This window comes from Corvus moneduloides, chromosome 10 (genome assembly GCF_009650955.1).
Source record: "Corvus moneduloides isolate bCorMon1 chromosome 10, bCorMon1.pri, whole genome shotgun sequence".
Taxonomy (NCBI): Eukaryota; Metazoa; Chordata; class Aves; order Passeriformes; family Corvidae; genus Corvus; species Corvus moneduloides.
The window spans coordinates 20,816,358-20,833,994 of record NC_045485.1 but is presented as its reverse complement, the minus strand read 5'-3'; the positions used below and the strand labels follow the sequence as shown (position 1 = coordinate 20,833,994).

The following is a 17,637-nucleotide window of genomic DNA, read 5'->3' as shown; positions in this document are numbered from 1 at the left end:
CTGCATGTGTCCCTGGTACATCCTGCCGTGGCTGCTCAGCTGCCCCTCAGGCCGGCAGGTCGGCTGTGCGCTGCGCTGGGGGCACTTCTCCCGGCCGCTCGACTGCAAGAAAGAAAAAAAAAAAAAGGAAAAAAAAAAAAAGAAAAAAGAAAAAAAAAAAAAAGCCTAACCCTGAACGAGCTATTTTTGGCTAAAGCTCCGTTTGTCCTGGCAGCTCCTGCACTGGTTTCAGTAACCCAGAGCTGTTTTCCGCCCTCCTCTTGTCTCGCTGCCTCCCTGCCTCTGTTTCCCCCTGCGAGGCGGTGCTGGCACTGCCCAGGAGCCGCTGCTCGGGGGTGCTGGGCAGGCGGGCGGACCCGGGCAGGGCTGCGGGGCGGCCGGGCGGGGAGAGCTGCGGGGCGGAGCGGGGCCGCCGCTGCTGCCGGGCCTCGCCCGCCCGCCCGCGCCGCGCCTCGTCCCGCTGCAGCCGCCCCGGCCTGGCGGCCCCGGCCCCGGCCGCCCTCCCCCGCCTCCCGCCGGCAGCCCCGGCCTCCTTCCCTCCCCCCTTCCCTCCTCCTCCTTCCTTCTCTCCTCCCTTCTTCCCTCCCTCCCTCCCTCCGCAGGGGGAGCGCGCAGCATCCAGGGAACGCGCGGAGCCCCGCGGCCACCGGGCGGAGCCCGCCGGGGTCCCGCTGGAGCCGCGGTCCGCCAGCCCCACCGCCCCGCCAGGGCTGGCGGCTCCCACTGCCGACATTAAAAGAAAAAAAAAAAAAAAAATACAAAACATCACGGAAAACAAGCCATACTAAGCATAACAGCAAAAAATCGGAGCGTCCCGGAGCCAGGACTCGGGAAAACGTGGATGTGGCACAGGGAGCCTCCGGCGGGTCGCGAGTTTCGCCTCCCCGCGTGGAAGCGGAGGGGGCGCGCAGGGAGCGGCTCCGCGCGCGGGCGCATCCCGGGAATGTCGCTGCCTGCGGAGCGGGGAGCGGCAGCGCCGCGCTCCCGGCCCTGCCCCGCCGCTCCCGCGGCCGCAATTAACCGGGTTTCGGCAAAAGGATCGGCCCGGACCCTACCTTGTGCTCTGCGAATGAAGAGCGAACGTGATCTGTTGTAATTCTCAGAAAATATCAGGAGACTCTTGTTCTGGCTTGGTAGTATCGCTTGGTAGCGTTTTTCAGCGCTTGCCAAAGACGCTGTTATATAGGCAAAAATCTGGCACTGGCCCGTGCGTGCAAATTCTGACCTTGTAAACTGGCACGACAGGCCTGGCTGAATCCTGCGGGAGACACTTGCATCATCTTGGATCCAGCTATTTTCTCTACTTCACCTCAAACCTTAAACTCTGAATCTGCTAAAAGGAGCAGATTTTTCAATTTCATCGTAAATTTCTGTCCTACCCAGTGTATCTATATTCAGTAGCACAGAAAACCTCCAGCGCCTGGAATTTGCTAGATTGTGTAACTTCTTGGCGTTGAGCTCTCAAGTTTTACTATTAAACTACACTACAAACTTTATGATGCTTTTGATACACCAGAACAATCCAACCTTAAGCATGCTCCTGTACTAGAACAGTGCAAAATAAATTTCTTATTCCTGAAACCAGCACATTTGTATCATCACAGCTCTCATTTCAGCTGACTAAATAAGCCTTTTTGAAGTGTTCCCATTCAGCTAAAAAATGGATTTTTGCAGAACATGAGTTCGTAAAGTCGTCAGTGATGGCACAAGCAAAATCTATCCAATTATTTTTTTCATTTAAGCTTAAGAGTTTTATCTTTTAGATAGCAAAAGTGACAGTTCTCTTAAATCCAGTAAATACGTATCCAGCTCACTGAGATTTTCAGAGCAGCCAAGGAGTTTTGCCATGTATTGGTGATAAAAGGAAATAAGAAATGAATATTTTTTGTCTAAATCCCTTAAGCAGCTTTGAGAACCTCAATTAAGAGCTGATAAGCTTAAAATACTTCTTTGGGATTGTCCATACATGTTAGACATATATTACTGTAAAACTTCACAAAAGGTGACTGCACTTAGGTGAAAATATCAGATTTAAATTATCATGGTTTCACTTAAAATACAGAATATGGAGTACAGGTTTTTCAGATGTAAATATTTGGCTGGCTTTTTCCTCAATTTAGAAGTTGAGGTCTAGGTGAAAAAAAAAACAAGTTGTATTTAAACTTGGAGCCCTTTGTGTCTTTGCTGTTTCTTGAGATTTATTAGACTCTTTAGCTTTAGTAATCTTGAAGGTGCAGTTTTTCACTCTAGCTAGAGTAGATCCCGAGCATCCATCCCTGTAGCTCTGTGCAGGTTTTCTATAGTAGCTGAATGTTTCTAAGGCACTTGAAAATACATTTTTCTTATTGCTTTTTTTGTTGTTATTGTTGTTTTAAGTCTGAGGCTCTTGTGATTTTCTCAGGGGGAAGCTGGGGAAAATTTGTCAATGCCAGTGTGTAGCAATATCTCCATTTTCTAAACCTAAGCATTTGCATCTTGATTTAAATTTTTCCTACAGGGTATGAAAAAGCACACTTATAGTAGAAGAGCTGTTAGTTTAGGAATGGTTATTCATGCTGTGTTATTTATAAGTGAGGGACAAACATTGGTAGAATTCATCAAGATCCCCGTGCTAGAGATTGATAGTATAGTGTGTTACAGGCATTTTTCCTAACGCATCTGAAGCATTCGTTGCACAATTTGTTGATGCAGTGGCATATTGATGTCACATTTTGGCAGGATCTGAGTGATCCAGTAAAGCCAGATAGATCCAGCTTTTGCCTTTTCCCTTAGCGGGGCCTAAATCTCTTGGCACTGGTCAGTGTGAAAGCTGGCAAAGCAGCAGTCGGTGCAGAGGAGGGATGGAGGGAGATGTGTGCAGGGACAGAGGGCTGGCAGGGGCACCTGCTTGAGGGGCTGTTCTTCAAATACAGTTGAGTCCAAGCCACACTCACAGGTCTGTGCTTTCCACAGGTGTCAACTCTGCCTTTGCTCTCGCTCTTCACAAGGAGAAGGCTCAGTGAGATTGTTTCTCTCTCCATCTAGTCCTAATCTGGAAACAGTGCATGATCCTTATTGCTCAGTTGTAGTGCAATTTAAAAAATGCAGTGATGGGTGGCACAGAAAGCATTAATGTGTAATTCTGTACGATACATATAAAGGCAAGTTCTTTACAGATTAGAAACTGGTGAGTGCTGGGATTCATGATCTTTGTGACTCTGCTCTGTTTATGAATGTGAAAATCTGTTTTGTTACAGGGCATTGTGGTCCCTTTTGGTCTATCTGTGTGGCTGCATTAATATTTGAACCAGTGATGTCTGTGTGCTACGAGCTCTCTAACCTTTGTTGTTTGTTATGGCAAAAATGGAAAAAATCATGGCAGAAACTATGAAAGTCACAATGTTTGTTAAGGAAAAGAAAAGTCACCATATGGCTCAACAGATTTTAATTAATATTAAATTGCCAGGGAAATTTTGAAGGAAGTCAAATAAAAATCCTTTATTTTACAAATAAATGCTCCGATTTTGTTTTTGAATACATTTGTGGGGCAATTGGGACTATTAGGAAGCCTGAAGACAGTAATGGGAGTGCAGAGGCATTCTCAGAAATACAAAGTTCACAAGCTCATTTTGGAGAAGCTGGCAGCTACCTAGCTACTGTCAAAACCCTGACACTTAACTACCCCTGGGGGATGGTAGATATTTCACTCCTTTAAGCCTTACTGATATTTATGTCATCCTGTAAACTTAAAGAAACAGTCTTAAATCACTGACTGTGAAACTGCATGAGGCAATTTATATAGATTCCAAGTTAACAACAGTTATTCTAACATTCTTCATGAACATAGTGATTGGAATGACAGGGTCTGTGGTTTCCATAACGAGAAACCACATGGCAAGGGTCAGTCATGATTTTTATTAGGAAAATCTTGCACTGGTAAACAGGCCTGCACACTCCACGTAGAAAAGTTAAGATATCCTCAATGTGTTGTGTGCAACAAAGTGTTCAGTGGAAGAGCTTTAAATGCAAATTGAGGGGGATGAGTTGTAGCATTGGAGGCAGCCATAGCCTGTGATGTGCTTTATTCTTACAGCTTTGGAACTGAGACTTGGAGGGGCCGCTTTGGGGAACTTGTGCCTCTGAATGCCCAGCAAGTTTTATCGATCACTCAAGGGTGCATCTCAGATGTCTCTGAATCTCTGGGTGTTTCTCATGTGTGACAACAGATTGTGTTGCCAGCATCCACCAATAACACATTTGGTCATAAAGATACAGATTTGCTGCTTTGTTCAGTAACAGATTAATGTTCTGGTGCATATATGTTGTATAAAACATCATTCTATTAGCTCATGTAACCATGGAGATAAGTAGTTTGCATACATGGAAACTCTTTGTGTTCATTTATGCCTAGTGCCTATATTTTATTAAGAAATAGATATTTACAAACATAATTACTAATAAATATTTTCTTTAATGCTATTTTTTGCTAACTGAGAATAATTGGCCTAATTTGCGAAAACATGGAGCTGATTAAAGATTAACCACTGAAAATAACCTAGCTTATTCTTAGACTCAAGTGAGGTGCAAAAACTGTCAAAATTAATATAGCAATAGTGTTAAACTTTATCAATAACATACAATTAGGATTTGTAATATTGTTAGTTCTGACAGATTCTAATTACACTTTATGCTTTGTTTTCTAGTGGCAGTTATAAGGTATGACTGGTACAACCACACATTAGTGAAAGTGCTAATTATATTATGTGTGTTTACACATTCCTTTCCCATGCTAATGTGCTTATATGTGTTTAGGGAGTACATATAAAGAAGGTTTTTGGGATTCTTTACATGATTTAATGAATAATAAATTTGAACAAGACACAATCAAAATTAATTTTAAAAAACTAAAAAATTTTGCTAATGATGCATATACAATGTTCAATTAAAAAGACTCGCTGTAGAAACCACCAGTCACAGTAACAAATGGCAATTAGATTGTAACTAGTGCGAGTGGAATACTAACAGTATAATTCTTCATTATGTTGGAGTCACACCAGTTTTATTCTTCTGTAACTCTGTGTCTGTTAGTAAATACCAGCCTAGAACTTGTCAGCAGAATGAAGAATGTAATAGATTATAACCAGCATAATTACAAACTCCCAGTCCTGTTTCAGTTGGAGTTTGGAATGTTTCCAGAGAGGGAGATTCGATGCCCTCCCTGTGCAGCCTGCCCAGTGCTCTGCACCCTCAATAGGAAGTTCTTCCTCATGTAGAGGTGAAAGTTCTTGTGGTTTATTTTATAGGTGGTCTGTGCCACTCCTGCCCATATCTGAAATAAGTGCTTTGCAGGAATTGTGACTTCCTTGGGAAAAGTGAGCTCTGAGTCAGTTTGCACTGAGCTCACCTTTCCCACTTGCAACGAGCTCAGCAAGAACTGCTGCTGCAATGTGCAGCTGCTGAGAGAGGATACAAGCCATGATCATAGACTAACACATCATCCACATCAAATCATCAGACCAGAAGAACAGGAAATTGCCTCCCAGTAGGTCTGTCCTGCCTTCACCTCGTGTGGTTGTGTTTCTTAGCACCATAGTTACTGTTGTTTGTCCAGCCACACAGTCAGTTCCTAGCACAGGAGGTTTTGTTTGCAGAGGAGCTGGTTTGGATGTGCAGTGACACTGTTCTCCAGACAAAAATGCCTCATACAGAAAGGATCATCTGCCAGTGTAGATAAAGAAAAGAGGAGATAGCATGTCTTTCCACTCTCACCTGATTGCAGATCCCAAGAAAGCTGCATGTAAATGGCCAAATGGCCACTGCTCTTAAGTTTTCCTGAATTTGGACCCTGGTATGTGTCTGCTGAAGTCAACACAAACCTTTTGCTGACTGCATTGAAACAGAGTGTATGGATAAGGGCCTCATCTATACAAGTGCTGCAGGTTTGTAAACCAACCATTCCTCATTTATGAAGTAGAAAAAAGTTTCATAGAAGATTTAGAATCTCCAGGGATGCACTGATACTGCAGTTGCTGTGATTGCAGTGTAGCACAAATGTATTGGGGTTGATTCTGCAACCCCTTTTGAAAGTCTTAGAATGGGGAAAGCCCACAACCCCACAGATAATCAGCTCCAGTTCTTAACTATCCTACTATTTGAGTTTTTACTATTGACCTTACTTAAACATGCGCTGATGAAGTTTATGCCCTTTTTTCTATTTACTTTAGACAAAATTGATGTGAAGAAGGATATATTCCATTTTATTTTGTAGCTGCTCTGTACACATTTAAAAAAAAAATATTGCATCTTCCTGTAATTTTCTCTTTTGTAAAAGATTAAGCAATGCCACTTTCTTAAACCTTGTCCCACAGGTTGGTTTTTCTAAGTCTTGATCATCTTTTTTGTTACTTCTCTTAGACTGGCTTACTTTAGTAATGACCCAAGCTGGACAAGTACCAGAAGAAACTCTTCATGTGTGTTACATGCAGTATTTCTGTTTCTATGTCCCTCCATGAGGTATTGCAATACCAGGATACTGTTGAGTAGTGTTAAGCTTGTTATCCTGTTACCTTTGCTGATGCTACTGAGTCATTTTCTCAGCGACTGTGTTTTTTGTGGTTGATTAGTCCTCCCTAACTTCAGAATGTTAATGCTGTACTTAACCACTTGTATCCTACTTCTTCAAAACAATTTCTCCACTTTACCCAGATGCTTTTATATTTTGAGCACATCCTCATCTTATTCTCTTGAGGTTTTTCTAGATTTATGTTCCCTGCAAATTTAACTAATATGTCTTCTATTCCTTTAGCCAAATAATTAATCAAAATATGCTGAATTATATGCTGGAATGCCACTGAGGAAAACCCTGTAGTTTGACAGTGAATCATCAGTAACTGTTTTCTGACTACAGCTAAGCAATCATTTAAGTGGGATTTTTCTAGGCAATGTTTCTCCCCAGCTTTTTATGACTATATTGTAAAGTTCTTATTAGATATACCTGTTGTGTTTTGCCTGCCTGTAATACCTGTGGCAGTATTGTACAGAAAAATCAGTCTCCATTGCTAATTACACCTCCCCTTATTTTCATCTAGATATTATAATTATTTCCTTGTTGATGACAGTATTTCTGCTGTAACTAGAAGTAAGCTTCCTAGCTCTTTTCTCCCCTATTTTTAATGCTAAGCACTGTGTTTGTACCTGTTCATAAGTTTTGTTTAATGCTTCTGAGATTGCTTCTATCTATGCTCAGAGTGTCAGAGGATGAATTTGAGCAGGTGGAATATTCTGAAGACAACTAACTTGCCTAAATACTTTCAAGCTGGTGTTTTCCCATTACTGGTGTTAGGTCTGTTATGCTTCCAATCACACTGGACCAACTTAGGTAATTGAAATCTCTTTTTTTTTCAGATACCAGTAGTATTTTAACTTCATATAGCTTGCTGGAAGTTACAAAATGTATTTTAGAGGCTGCATAAGTATGCAGGCATTTATCTACTTCAAGCTCCTGATGTCTGTGGCCGGATGGATGGCAGTATCCAGCCTGGCTGTGATTTACAGCTAGCTTTGGTGTATCTGCACTGCATTGCCATTGCATCAGTAAACACATAAATTTATCCTAAAGTAGGAAAAATTGCTTAGATAGAAATCTTCCTTATAAAGTTCGTGAAAGTCTGGCTTAAATGGTTTAGTATTGCTAAAAATGTTTATGCTGTACTAGTACCTAAAACATGCTGGACCTGAAATGAAAGGAAGATTTGAAAGGATTTTCTTCTGATCATTTTTTATTTGGTTACAAAAATTCTCTCCAGATCTCAAAGTGAAAATTTGATTCTTTAATCAGACTTTATCCACTAGTGATTGCTGGTGATACAGATGAGACATAGTCCTCTTACCATATTAACTGCTTCACTGTTTGTTGTACTTAACAAACCTTCAGAAATTACTGGATTCAGCAGAGCATCCATTTAGAGCAACTCCACGTGGTTACTGATATAAGGGACTTCCTGGCAGCAAAAGGTTTAATGTTGCTGTATAAATTCAGGGCAGACAGCATGAAAAAGATATGAGAGTACTTTGTACCTCAGATCCTGTTCAATACAAAAGAAAGAACGATTTTTATTGAAGTAGGAATATTCTTACTCACTGGAGAGGTACTGCAACACAGAGGAATTAGATACCTGGATGTTAAGAATTGTGTTTAAACTACAGATCTCGAAGCATTTTGGGAGTAAGTGCTATTATCAGCATTTTTAGCAGGTAGAGAAAGAGATTGGGAAATTCCATCACTGACTGTGGAGGTCGTTAAACAGCTACTGTCCAAGTTGAGACATTTTATGATCAGCAGTTCCAAAAACATTCATCAGGGAGTATTCAAGGAACTGCTTAAGAATGTCTCTGGACTGTTAATGTTGGTTTTTATTAATTGATACAGCACTGGGAAGGCAAATACTGTGCCAGAATTTTAAATAGGATGGCTTCTTAATTACAGGCCTTTCAGCCTGGTGCCAATCTCTGGCAAAATAATGGAAGACTGATATGGGGTATTATTAGCAAAATAATCAGGAATAATGTAATATATGGCTGTTCTTATTGGTTTATGGAAAATATATCTTGTTGGAATAACTCAATAACTTTCTTCTGATATATGAGATTTGGTTGATGAATGTTGTAGTGCTGATGTAATGGACTTTCTTGGGGCATTTGTCATGATACCACACAACGTTTCATTAAGAAATGAGAATAATGCTAATTCAACTGGGCAACATATTAAAAAAGACCTAAAACTGCTCATCTGGTAGTCTTAATATCCAAAGGGGGAATTATGATCTAATAGACTCCCTTAGGGACTGTTGGGTCATACTCTGCTTCCCATTTCTTTTAAAGACAAGAAAATTATTTTAAAAATAATTAATGGTAAATTTATGTAGATGGAATAAATTTGGGGATTTTGGAATAAATTTAGTGTATGAAGTGATTAATAAATCATATACACTTCAGTAAAACTGAAGGTAAAGCCCTGTCCTTTGCAGGGCAAGGAACTGGACTTTGATGATCTTTATGGATCCCTTCCAACTCAGGCTATTATATGGATCTTTGATTCTAAATTATATTTGCAGGCTGAATGTCTGACCTGAGAAATAATAACTGAAAGGTATGTGGGAGATCATGATAGATAATTGGGGGATGTAGGGTTTTACTGTCGCACCAAAGGCTTAAAGGTGGCCTAAAGAGAAACTTCCAGCAGTAATGATGGAGCTATCCTGTGTCAGGAGGGATGTAACTTCAGGAGTCAGGAGTAACTTCACCAACAGCTGAGTCCATGTGAAGATACAGATTCATGTGTCAGAAAGGAATAAAGAGTTAGTGAAGGGTTAGAGTATGATTAATAGACTGGATATTCTGTGCAGTAAGATACTCAAGGACTTGAACCTGCTTAGTTTAAGCAGAGGTAATTTGTCCCAGCCTGTGTGTATATAAGGCACAGAATATGAGGCTGGAAATCTTTGACATAGCAGTTATAAGGAAATAAAATGGTGTAAAGTTGGAAGTTAGACAAAGGTAGACTCTAGGTGGGCATTTCTGTAATAATGGTAATCAAACCATTTAAATTGTTTATAAGGGACCATTGTGGGTTTTCTGCCTGGAGTTTTTAAAATGAAGATTCCTTGGGTTTTATTTTTTCTGAAAAATATATTCTACTTCAAGTAGGAATTGATTTAGACTGAACCTATAGTTGTGTTATGGGAACATTGTGTAGTGTTATTGATCATTGTGTTATTGATCATTGTTAGAACTGTTTTTGTCATTTCTAAACTGATTTACTCACAACAGAATAGTACCTGTTCCTGCTGATTCACAGCTTACAGTGTTATCCTGCATACTACACAACTTCCTACTAAATAAGAGAAAGGCTGGAATTTCTTAAATACATGTTTCTTTACACATGCATGTGCATGTGAGAGTCCTGCTTCCATGCTCAGTGTGGGAGGTTGAAGGGAGCTCTTTCTCCATCTGTGCACCTTACCCAGGAACAGTTCTCAAGCTGTACTTTGTGCTGGGTGAGTGCAGCAGGGCCAAGATGAACCTCAGTCTGTTGTCTCTAGACAGCTGATATCACTCTGAAAGGGTTCTTCTTGGAAGCCAGGGCTGCTCTCCCACATGCACCCCATATCAGATGAAGAATGTGCTTTCCTCAGTTCCCTTGGAGCCATCAAAGCTTTTTTCATTACAATTTTTGGCTTTCCTATGCTGCACTGGCTCCCAAGTCATTACTTTCCTCTGCTGAGCTGGAAGTTCGTGTTTCAGATGCTGATTTTTCGTAATGTGTGTTCAATTTCAGCCCCTAACAATATTTTTTTATTAATGATGAGTCTTTCTTTTTTTCCTTTTTTTTTTTTTTTTTTTTACTGGAATACCCATGTTGGTTAAATAGCTCCTATCCCACAGATCAAGAATTGTTTGCTGACACACAGAAAATGTGTACCACCGAAAAGGATGTAAGGAAAGACTCTCCTGAGACTTGTTTTTGTGGGATCCTGAATGTGTGTCTGTCCCACCAGCTCAGAAGGCCAAATCCTTATGTCCTTGCTCAGATGCTTGGATATGAGAGGTGCTCTGAAATTGTTCAGTCCAGCTGGGCCAGTTCCGGAGTGATTCAGTGTCACTCCTTAAGTCATTTGGTATTCTTTATGTTTGATGTAGTGTCATGTGGAGAGGCAGCACAAGGATCCCTGTATTTTACCACATTTCACAGCAAGAAGGGCAGCCATGCAGAGAAGTGTGTACATCACCTCGTTGATAAGAGAACACATCCCCATTTGATTCCAGCACAGGCTGTGGAGCGAGCTGTGATGGACACCTGCCAAGGGAAAAGCTGCAGGGTCACCAGTTATGGTAATACACCAGCTTCAGTTCATCTTTTCTTCTGCTGTTGCAGAAATAGCAAGACAGGATTAATAGCAAGGAAGTAACTCTTGAATAGCAGGAGTTTGTAAATGTCAGACTCAGTGTGTCAGACTAGTCTGCCACAAACAAATTCTGCTGCATTTTTCCTTATGGATTTTCTGTCATTCACAAATAACCTGTGTTTCAGGCTCATTATGTAATGGTTCTAGGCATATTCATAACAGAGGTATTCTCTTTGACTATAGAGAGGGAAAAAAGGCATCTTTTTTTCGGTTGTTAACAAAATAGTCATCTGAACGTATTGGGATGTGTAGATGGTAGCAGACAAAATTTGACTGGGGCTCTTTGACAAAGAGAGAATGAAAAGCTCACTCTGGATTTTAAAGATCTTTAAAGAGCATACATCAGCAGCAATCAGGTCTAACAGGCTGAGATAGGGTGAAAATAATCATTTACATCTTACACTTATGTGAGGAGTATCTCTGTAAAGCAAGTGATTAAAGTGCACACTGGGCTCTGAAGTCTGTCTTTTGAAAAACTGATTCTTTGAAAGCTGCCTTCTAGTTTGTCAGTGTCAGGGAAACCAGTTTTATTTTAGGAATTCTTTCATGTCTATATGATAAAATAAGACTCCAGTGCAGGGGAAATATTTTTATTTTGGCTTTGGGCCAGTTTGACTACCTGTCTCGATTGTCAAGAACAGAATAAAAACCCCGCTGGAATAAGAAGAGGCTATTTTCAAAGCAAACATGACTGATACAACAACACAAGACTCAGAGAAAGGCATGGGATTTGCACTTACAGATCTCTTGCTGCTTTTGTAAATCTAATCCCAAAAAATAAACCTTCTCATTACAAACTGCTATGTAAAAGGGATTCTTCACAGTTGGGCAGCTGAATAGAGCCTAAAAATAAAGCTTTAAAGGACAGTTGTTACAAGTTTTCACTGTTCACATTTTGTTTACTTTTAAAGTGAATATTTGAGTCTCAGAAATGATGAATTTTCATAATTTTCAAAAAGAAACACTTCCTCACTTTGTCAGGGATATTACCTGGTCATGTAAACTGAGGGCTTAGACCACAATTTATAGAATCTAACCTTTCCTAGCACTCTTTCTCTTTAAACTTGTCACTAGCACAGCCTCCCTACTGCTGCTTTCTCAGCTGTAATCTGGGGCGGTGTGTGTGCATGTCATTAGCTGCACATGTCCCAGGGCCAGCAGAGAGTTATAAACTCTGATAAAAAGCTGTTACTGACAACCCCTCTTAATGGGGGATTTCAAATTCAGAAAGTAACAAGAGCAGATGTGATCAGGAAAAAAGCAATGACTAACAGATACAAAACCACAGAGCTATAAGAATAAATACAAACAAATCATTGTGCTGTGCTCACTTTCATCATGACAGACAACCTTTCACTACAAAAATACATACACAGCAGTAGAAGCTGGAAAATCCTGGAGCAGATCTTCAGCAGGGATAAATGCTCACAGCTCCATGACAACAGCATTGTGATAATTTATACCTGGCAAAGGCCTGCTCTTTACAGAACAACTCCACCTCTTTTTGAGTGGAATCCATCTTTTTGCAGAGAGGTATTTACTTCCTCTGGTGTAGGCTTAGCAAGTAAATCCTGCATGAGGGGTTGGAAGGCAAATAGGTCTTGTGCTGCTTTGCTGCATCAGAGTATTTCACCTGCTGTGTTGTTGCATTGTTCAGATGAACGATTTGGCCTCCAAAGAATTCCTAATTCTTTGCTAACTAATGTGAAAGTCAGCTGGTGTCCCTTGAGATGCTATAATTAAGATACAGCAGATGTTGAAACTTTTCTTCAGAAGGTACTAGTGATTAAGATATCATGTGTAGTAGACATATGCATTTGCTTAGATACAAGGGAGAAAATAGGGGTTATGTGAGATCCCTGTTTCATGAGGCAAGGAGGAGGACGCAGTGTGTGCTGGGAGATTTGTTTAGACAAGCTCATGGCAGAGGAATTAACTTGGGAAGTGTCTGGCTGATCAAGAGCAAAAATGTTGCTGACGTGTGGAAGCTGGAGGGCATGTAGAGAATTTGTACTTTGGCAAAAGAACTACTTGATAGGTCCAAGGAGGACACAACAGCCTAATTTTTTTAATGCATTCCCCTTTACTTACTTTATTTGGATTACTGCATATCATCCTGCTTTGCTCTGTAACCAAATGAAGAGATGGTGGCATTTTGAGGAAAATTTTGTGTCTTGTCTTTCTCTCTCTACTTTGGGAGGTCTCAAATCTCTTGTCCTTCTCTGAAATATGGAGTGATTTCATTTGAATTTTTGCTTTCTTTTCTGTATTACTGCTTGTCTGCTGTTTCCTTTTGCTAAAGATACCTTGCCTAGCGTGTATCTGCTGCTTGTGACAGGGTGTCTCTTCCTGATGTGATAAAAATCCTTCCAGCAGCTGATTCTGGAATACTGATGCTCCAGTCTCAGTGCCTTTTCATAAATCAGAGCAAGGAAATTGCTGCTTAAGCACTGTTTGTGCAAGCTTTGGTTTAGAAACTGAGTGGTGTTTCTGTTAAGGATTCAGAAAATGCACTTAGATGGTATAATATTGAAGTGTTTGCTCCAATGATGGATAAGGAGACTTTAATGTGTTCAATTAAAGCTTCACAAATTCTTCTCGTGGTAACAGGCTGTGTTATCATCCTATGAGAACTGTGAAGTGAGTTAATAGTGATTAAAATATCTCCTGTACCTGCATCTCGCTTTGCTTCCATTACTGGCATGTTAGCTCTGCTGTCTTGCCTAAATTCCAGTTTAAAAAATGGTGTTCTGCCCACCTTAATTGTAACTCCTTCTGAAGCACTCAGCACTCCTTCAGCTCCCCTATTTACCCATTATTTCTGCTCCAACCTGTTGAGCAGTACCTGGGAGCTGCCAGGCTATGGAGCTTTAGTCATGATTCCTACATAATCATCTGTAAGTTAATTTCTCAGCACTTTCTTAGGACAAAAGGCAACATTTGAGTTATTCCTTCCCACCAGAGCTGTGTAATTTCACACAAAAATCTGAAGAACTAAGACCAGCTGTGTGAACATTTTTGGGAGCTCTGTTGGCACCGTGCATTCAGTATGCTTTTATAGGTGTGCTAGTTGAAGTAAATAAATTAAAATATTTTCAGAGCTAAAAAACATTTACAAAATAACATGACAAAACCACCTGTAATCTCTTCGAAGTGTGAACTACAGTTCAACAAAGGTGTCACTCTTCTATTCTTACTAATATAGCAAAAATGCTTTCAATTTTTGTCACATTTTTCTCTTAAGCACTGCAAAACATTTTAGAAGTTTTAGAAGTTATGGATTATCATCATCTTCATTTGAGAGGGGAATGTACTGAACTCAGAGGAAAGTTAAATGGATTGGAGAGGAGCCTTCAAAGTACTGACAACCTAAGTTTTGAAATCATCTTTCTGAAATGTGAAATCATTTGTAATTGAAGCAAAACTGTTCCCAAAATATAACTTGCATTTTTGAAAGAGAGTCAGGAGAGTGTTTATATAACCCCAAAAATACCTAAATATCTTAGATATGGCTGAAGCCATTTCTTTAGGCTGGGGAGTGATCACTCAATCACTTCCTGCAATCAATAGTTACAACCAATTCTTACTTTGCCCTTTTGTAGAAACTGAGCTGTTAATAGAAATAAAAGATGATTAACAGTTTCCTTCAAAAACTTGAGTAGAGATAAACTGAATCAGTATTGTTAACTCTTGAGACCTTTTTTCCTTTGGTTTTGGATTTTTTTTAACCAGATTAGCATAGTGGGTTTCTGACCTGTAACTAAATCTCTTAAGCTGGAGGGAAAAGTTTCTGGTTTTGTTTGCCCAATGACAGACAGGAGAAACACATCTTACCTCAAACCAAAGGTACTTCTTGGTCCAGTCAGGAACTTAACAGAGGAGTAACAGTGTTGAATTTTAGCTTCAAGATCAAGTAAATTGCATTTATTTCTCCATCAGATTTGAATTTTTAAATCTTAGTCACAAAGCAAAGGATATAATTGAGGAGACGATATCCTGTACTTTCTGTATTTCCAGAACAGACTTTTCCTCCAACTTTGCTCTGTTGCCTTGGACTTCCTCTGTAGCCACAACACTGTCACAAAGTTAATTTCTTCTGATAGATGACCTCCTCTTTCTCTTCTTGTCCATATTTTAGCTTTATTCACTGTATTAGCATGCTACAAATAATTCACATCTTCAAGTGATTCTGCTACAAGGTGCCCCAATGTCCTGCTGGGGTCACAAAGCAAAGCTGAAACTGAGATGATCTTTGTTGGAGAAAAAAAGGAAAGTAAAAGACAATAATGTGGTTATCTAAGTCAGTGATGAGGTTCATTTAGTGCTGTACAACTGAACAACTGATACAAAGATATCTTGAGAATCACAACCAGATGTTTCAGAAAGAAGATCAATTATTTCTCTAGAAAGAAGGGAACAATTAATTACATCATATCTGAGAATAAATATGGGAATTGTGAAGCTTTAATTGAAGCTTTCCCTCTTACTAGTAATACTTGCATGTTTTATAAACTTGAAACTCGCTTTCTCAGAGGGCCTTGATGTGCCTTTAAATTTAACTCCTATTTCAGACCTCAAGAAAAGTTGCCACACCTGAAAGCCTCTAGTTTTTACAGCTTCTCTCCTTGGTCTGAGAAAAAGACCCAGCTCTGTTTCTGATCCTAGATGGTTGTGGCTGTAACAGCATTTTCCACTGGTTTGTCTGTTTTGATGCTGAGAACTTCAAATACGTGGGGTTTCCACATTCCTGAAATTACAAAATTCAAGCTTATTGATAACCTGAAATGCTTGAACAAAAAAAAAAAGATAGGTTAGAAAGCTGGTTAAGGATTTAACTTCAGTTGTCACAGGATGAACTGTTCATGAACTAGTGTAAAAAGAAGGATGAAAAATCAATTCTGCATGTTCATGCAATTCTTCATCATGTTCATTGCCATATCAGGGACTTTAATGGGATGTCTCTGGCACTCACACATGGATTGAATGAACAAGTTTATAGAGCTATAAGTTATATTTAAACACCTATAGTTTGTATAAGCCAGATATCCAGTGTGTGCTGGTGAGGTTCACATAAAAGAACAAAGAAATTCAATGTGATGCTCTGCAGTGCAGCTTTGGGTCGTGATCACTTTTCAAGTCCTTCATTTATTCAGATCTCAGTGAACAGCTGTAAGGACAGATCAGCATCTAAACACATGTTACAGGTGGGTACCAAACTGTGATGGAAACATCAGCTCTACTGTGCTGAAAGAATGGAAAGGAAGTGGGTTAGGGCTTTATGGTAGCAAATAAGGCCTGTGTTGACGTGAGCTTATTGAGCAGCAGTGGGCAGGGATGGTCTGTTAAATTCTCTGCTTGTTGTTCTGTGATGTAACATTCAAGAACATTTCAAAGCAGAAGAATCCACATCCTTTTGATCATAAATCCTGAGCTTTTCTGAGCAGGGACCTGGAACATTTGCTGTTTTGTGAAGAATGAGGTGCACGTGGTCCTTTGTAAATAATAAATGATAAAACTAAAGCATGAGTAACCGTGCTGTAAAAAGAGAGCAGCAAATGCATTGAGAAATATCAACTGCAGGACCAGGATTACCGAATGAGCTATAATTTATTATTTTTCACTTAACTTTAGAGTTTTAACTCCTAGACTTAACTACTTAATTCCTAAAGGAAGGGCTTCTACAAAATTAGCTTTTAAAAAAATTTAAATGTGGAACTTCAGGTAGGATTTGTCAAAAACTAGAAACAATTAGAGAGAGGGTAATGAGAAAAATACAAAACGTGACAAAACAGAGTTTAAACAAAAGAATGAAGTTTGAGTTCTGTCTACTTACTGTCTGTCAGTAAAATTAATGATTTTTGTGGGATATGCAATGCTCTGTGATGATCTTCTGAGTATTACTGAATGTCTCTGTCATAGGACATGCATTTAATAAAAGTTTTTCCACAGAGTAAAATTATATTTTGAGCTGTTATTAGAGTTTGCCAAGGGTGGCATAGGGATGAGAATAGAATATGTTTAGTTAATATGTATTTTGTAAATACAATTTTTAATTTAATTTTATTTTGTAAACTAAGGAGTCAACTTTAAAAAGTATTCTCTGGCAGGTCAGGCTTATGTGACAGCAGAATCATGAGAAATTTGCACATGTTAAAGCTGTATTCCAGGCAAAGTTATACAAATCAGGAATTTTAACGTTTAAATTTTTTTCTCAAAAGTACAACCATTTTTGTGCTTGAGGATTTTAATTTTTTTGTTTCTTCACAAATGCCAGAGTTCTCTGTAGAACTGGCATCTTTTATTGCAACTTCAAAATGAAATTCAGAGACTCCTGTCATGTTAAAATTTTATATTTTATATAACCTAAGGACAGAACCCATCCTGCCCATGAATACCAAATACACCACTTACTTCTTTCAGCAGTTGTATTTACCATTTTTTCCTTCCCATGCCAGTATGGAATATATATTTTCAAGATCATATTATAGTAATGTCATGATAAAAAAATTATTGATTTCTTAGACAATTTCCCTACTATAATAAATCTAGCTTGTTTTTCCAAGTCCTGCTCTGAGTTGCAGCCTCTGAGTGATCCCAGGAGGCACAGAGCTCCAGAGACTCTGCTGTGATAGACTTTCATGCCTCACTTCTGTGTCTCCACTGTTTATTTCCCTGTATTTTAGAAAAATACCAC

The 17,637-nt window shown here is 39.5% G+C and overlaps 1 protein-coding gene across 13 annotated transcripts in view; it reads right to left on the bottom strand.

The window, feature by feature from the left end:
• PEX5L (peroxisomal biogenesis factor 5 like) overlaps positions 1-1,139 on the bottom strand; it is a 108,082-nt gene extending 106,943 nt beyond the window's left edge. For 11 of the 13 annotated variants that reach the window (XM_032120284.1, XM_032120288.1, XM_032120290.1 and 8 more), the window contains exon 1: positions 1-376. In XM_032120284.1, coding sequence (XP_031976175.1) covers positions 1-21 — 21 coding nt within the window. In that variant the 5' untranslated portion in view covers positions 22-376. Of the gene's footprint in view, positions 377-785; positions 1,008-1,055 lie in introns of those variants that run through there. The other 2 variants (XM_032120281.1, XM_032120292.1) reach the window with 2 other exon arrangements.
• Between the last annotated feature and the right edge of the window lie 16,498 nt (positions 1,140-17,637).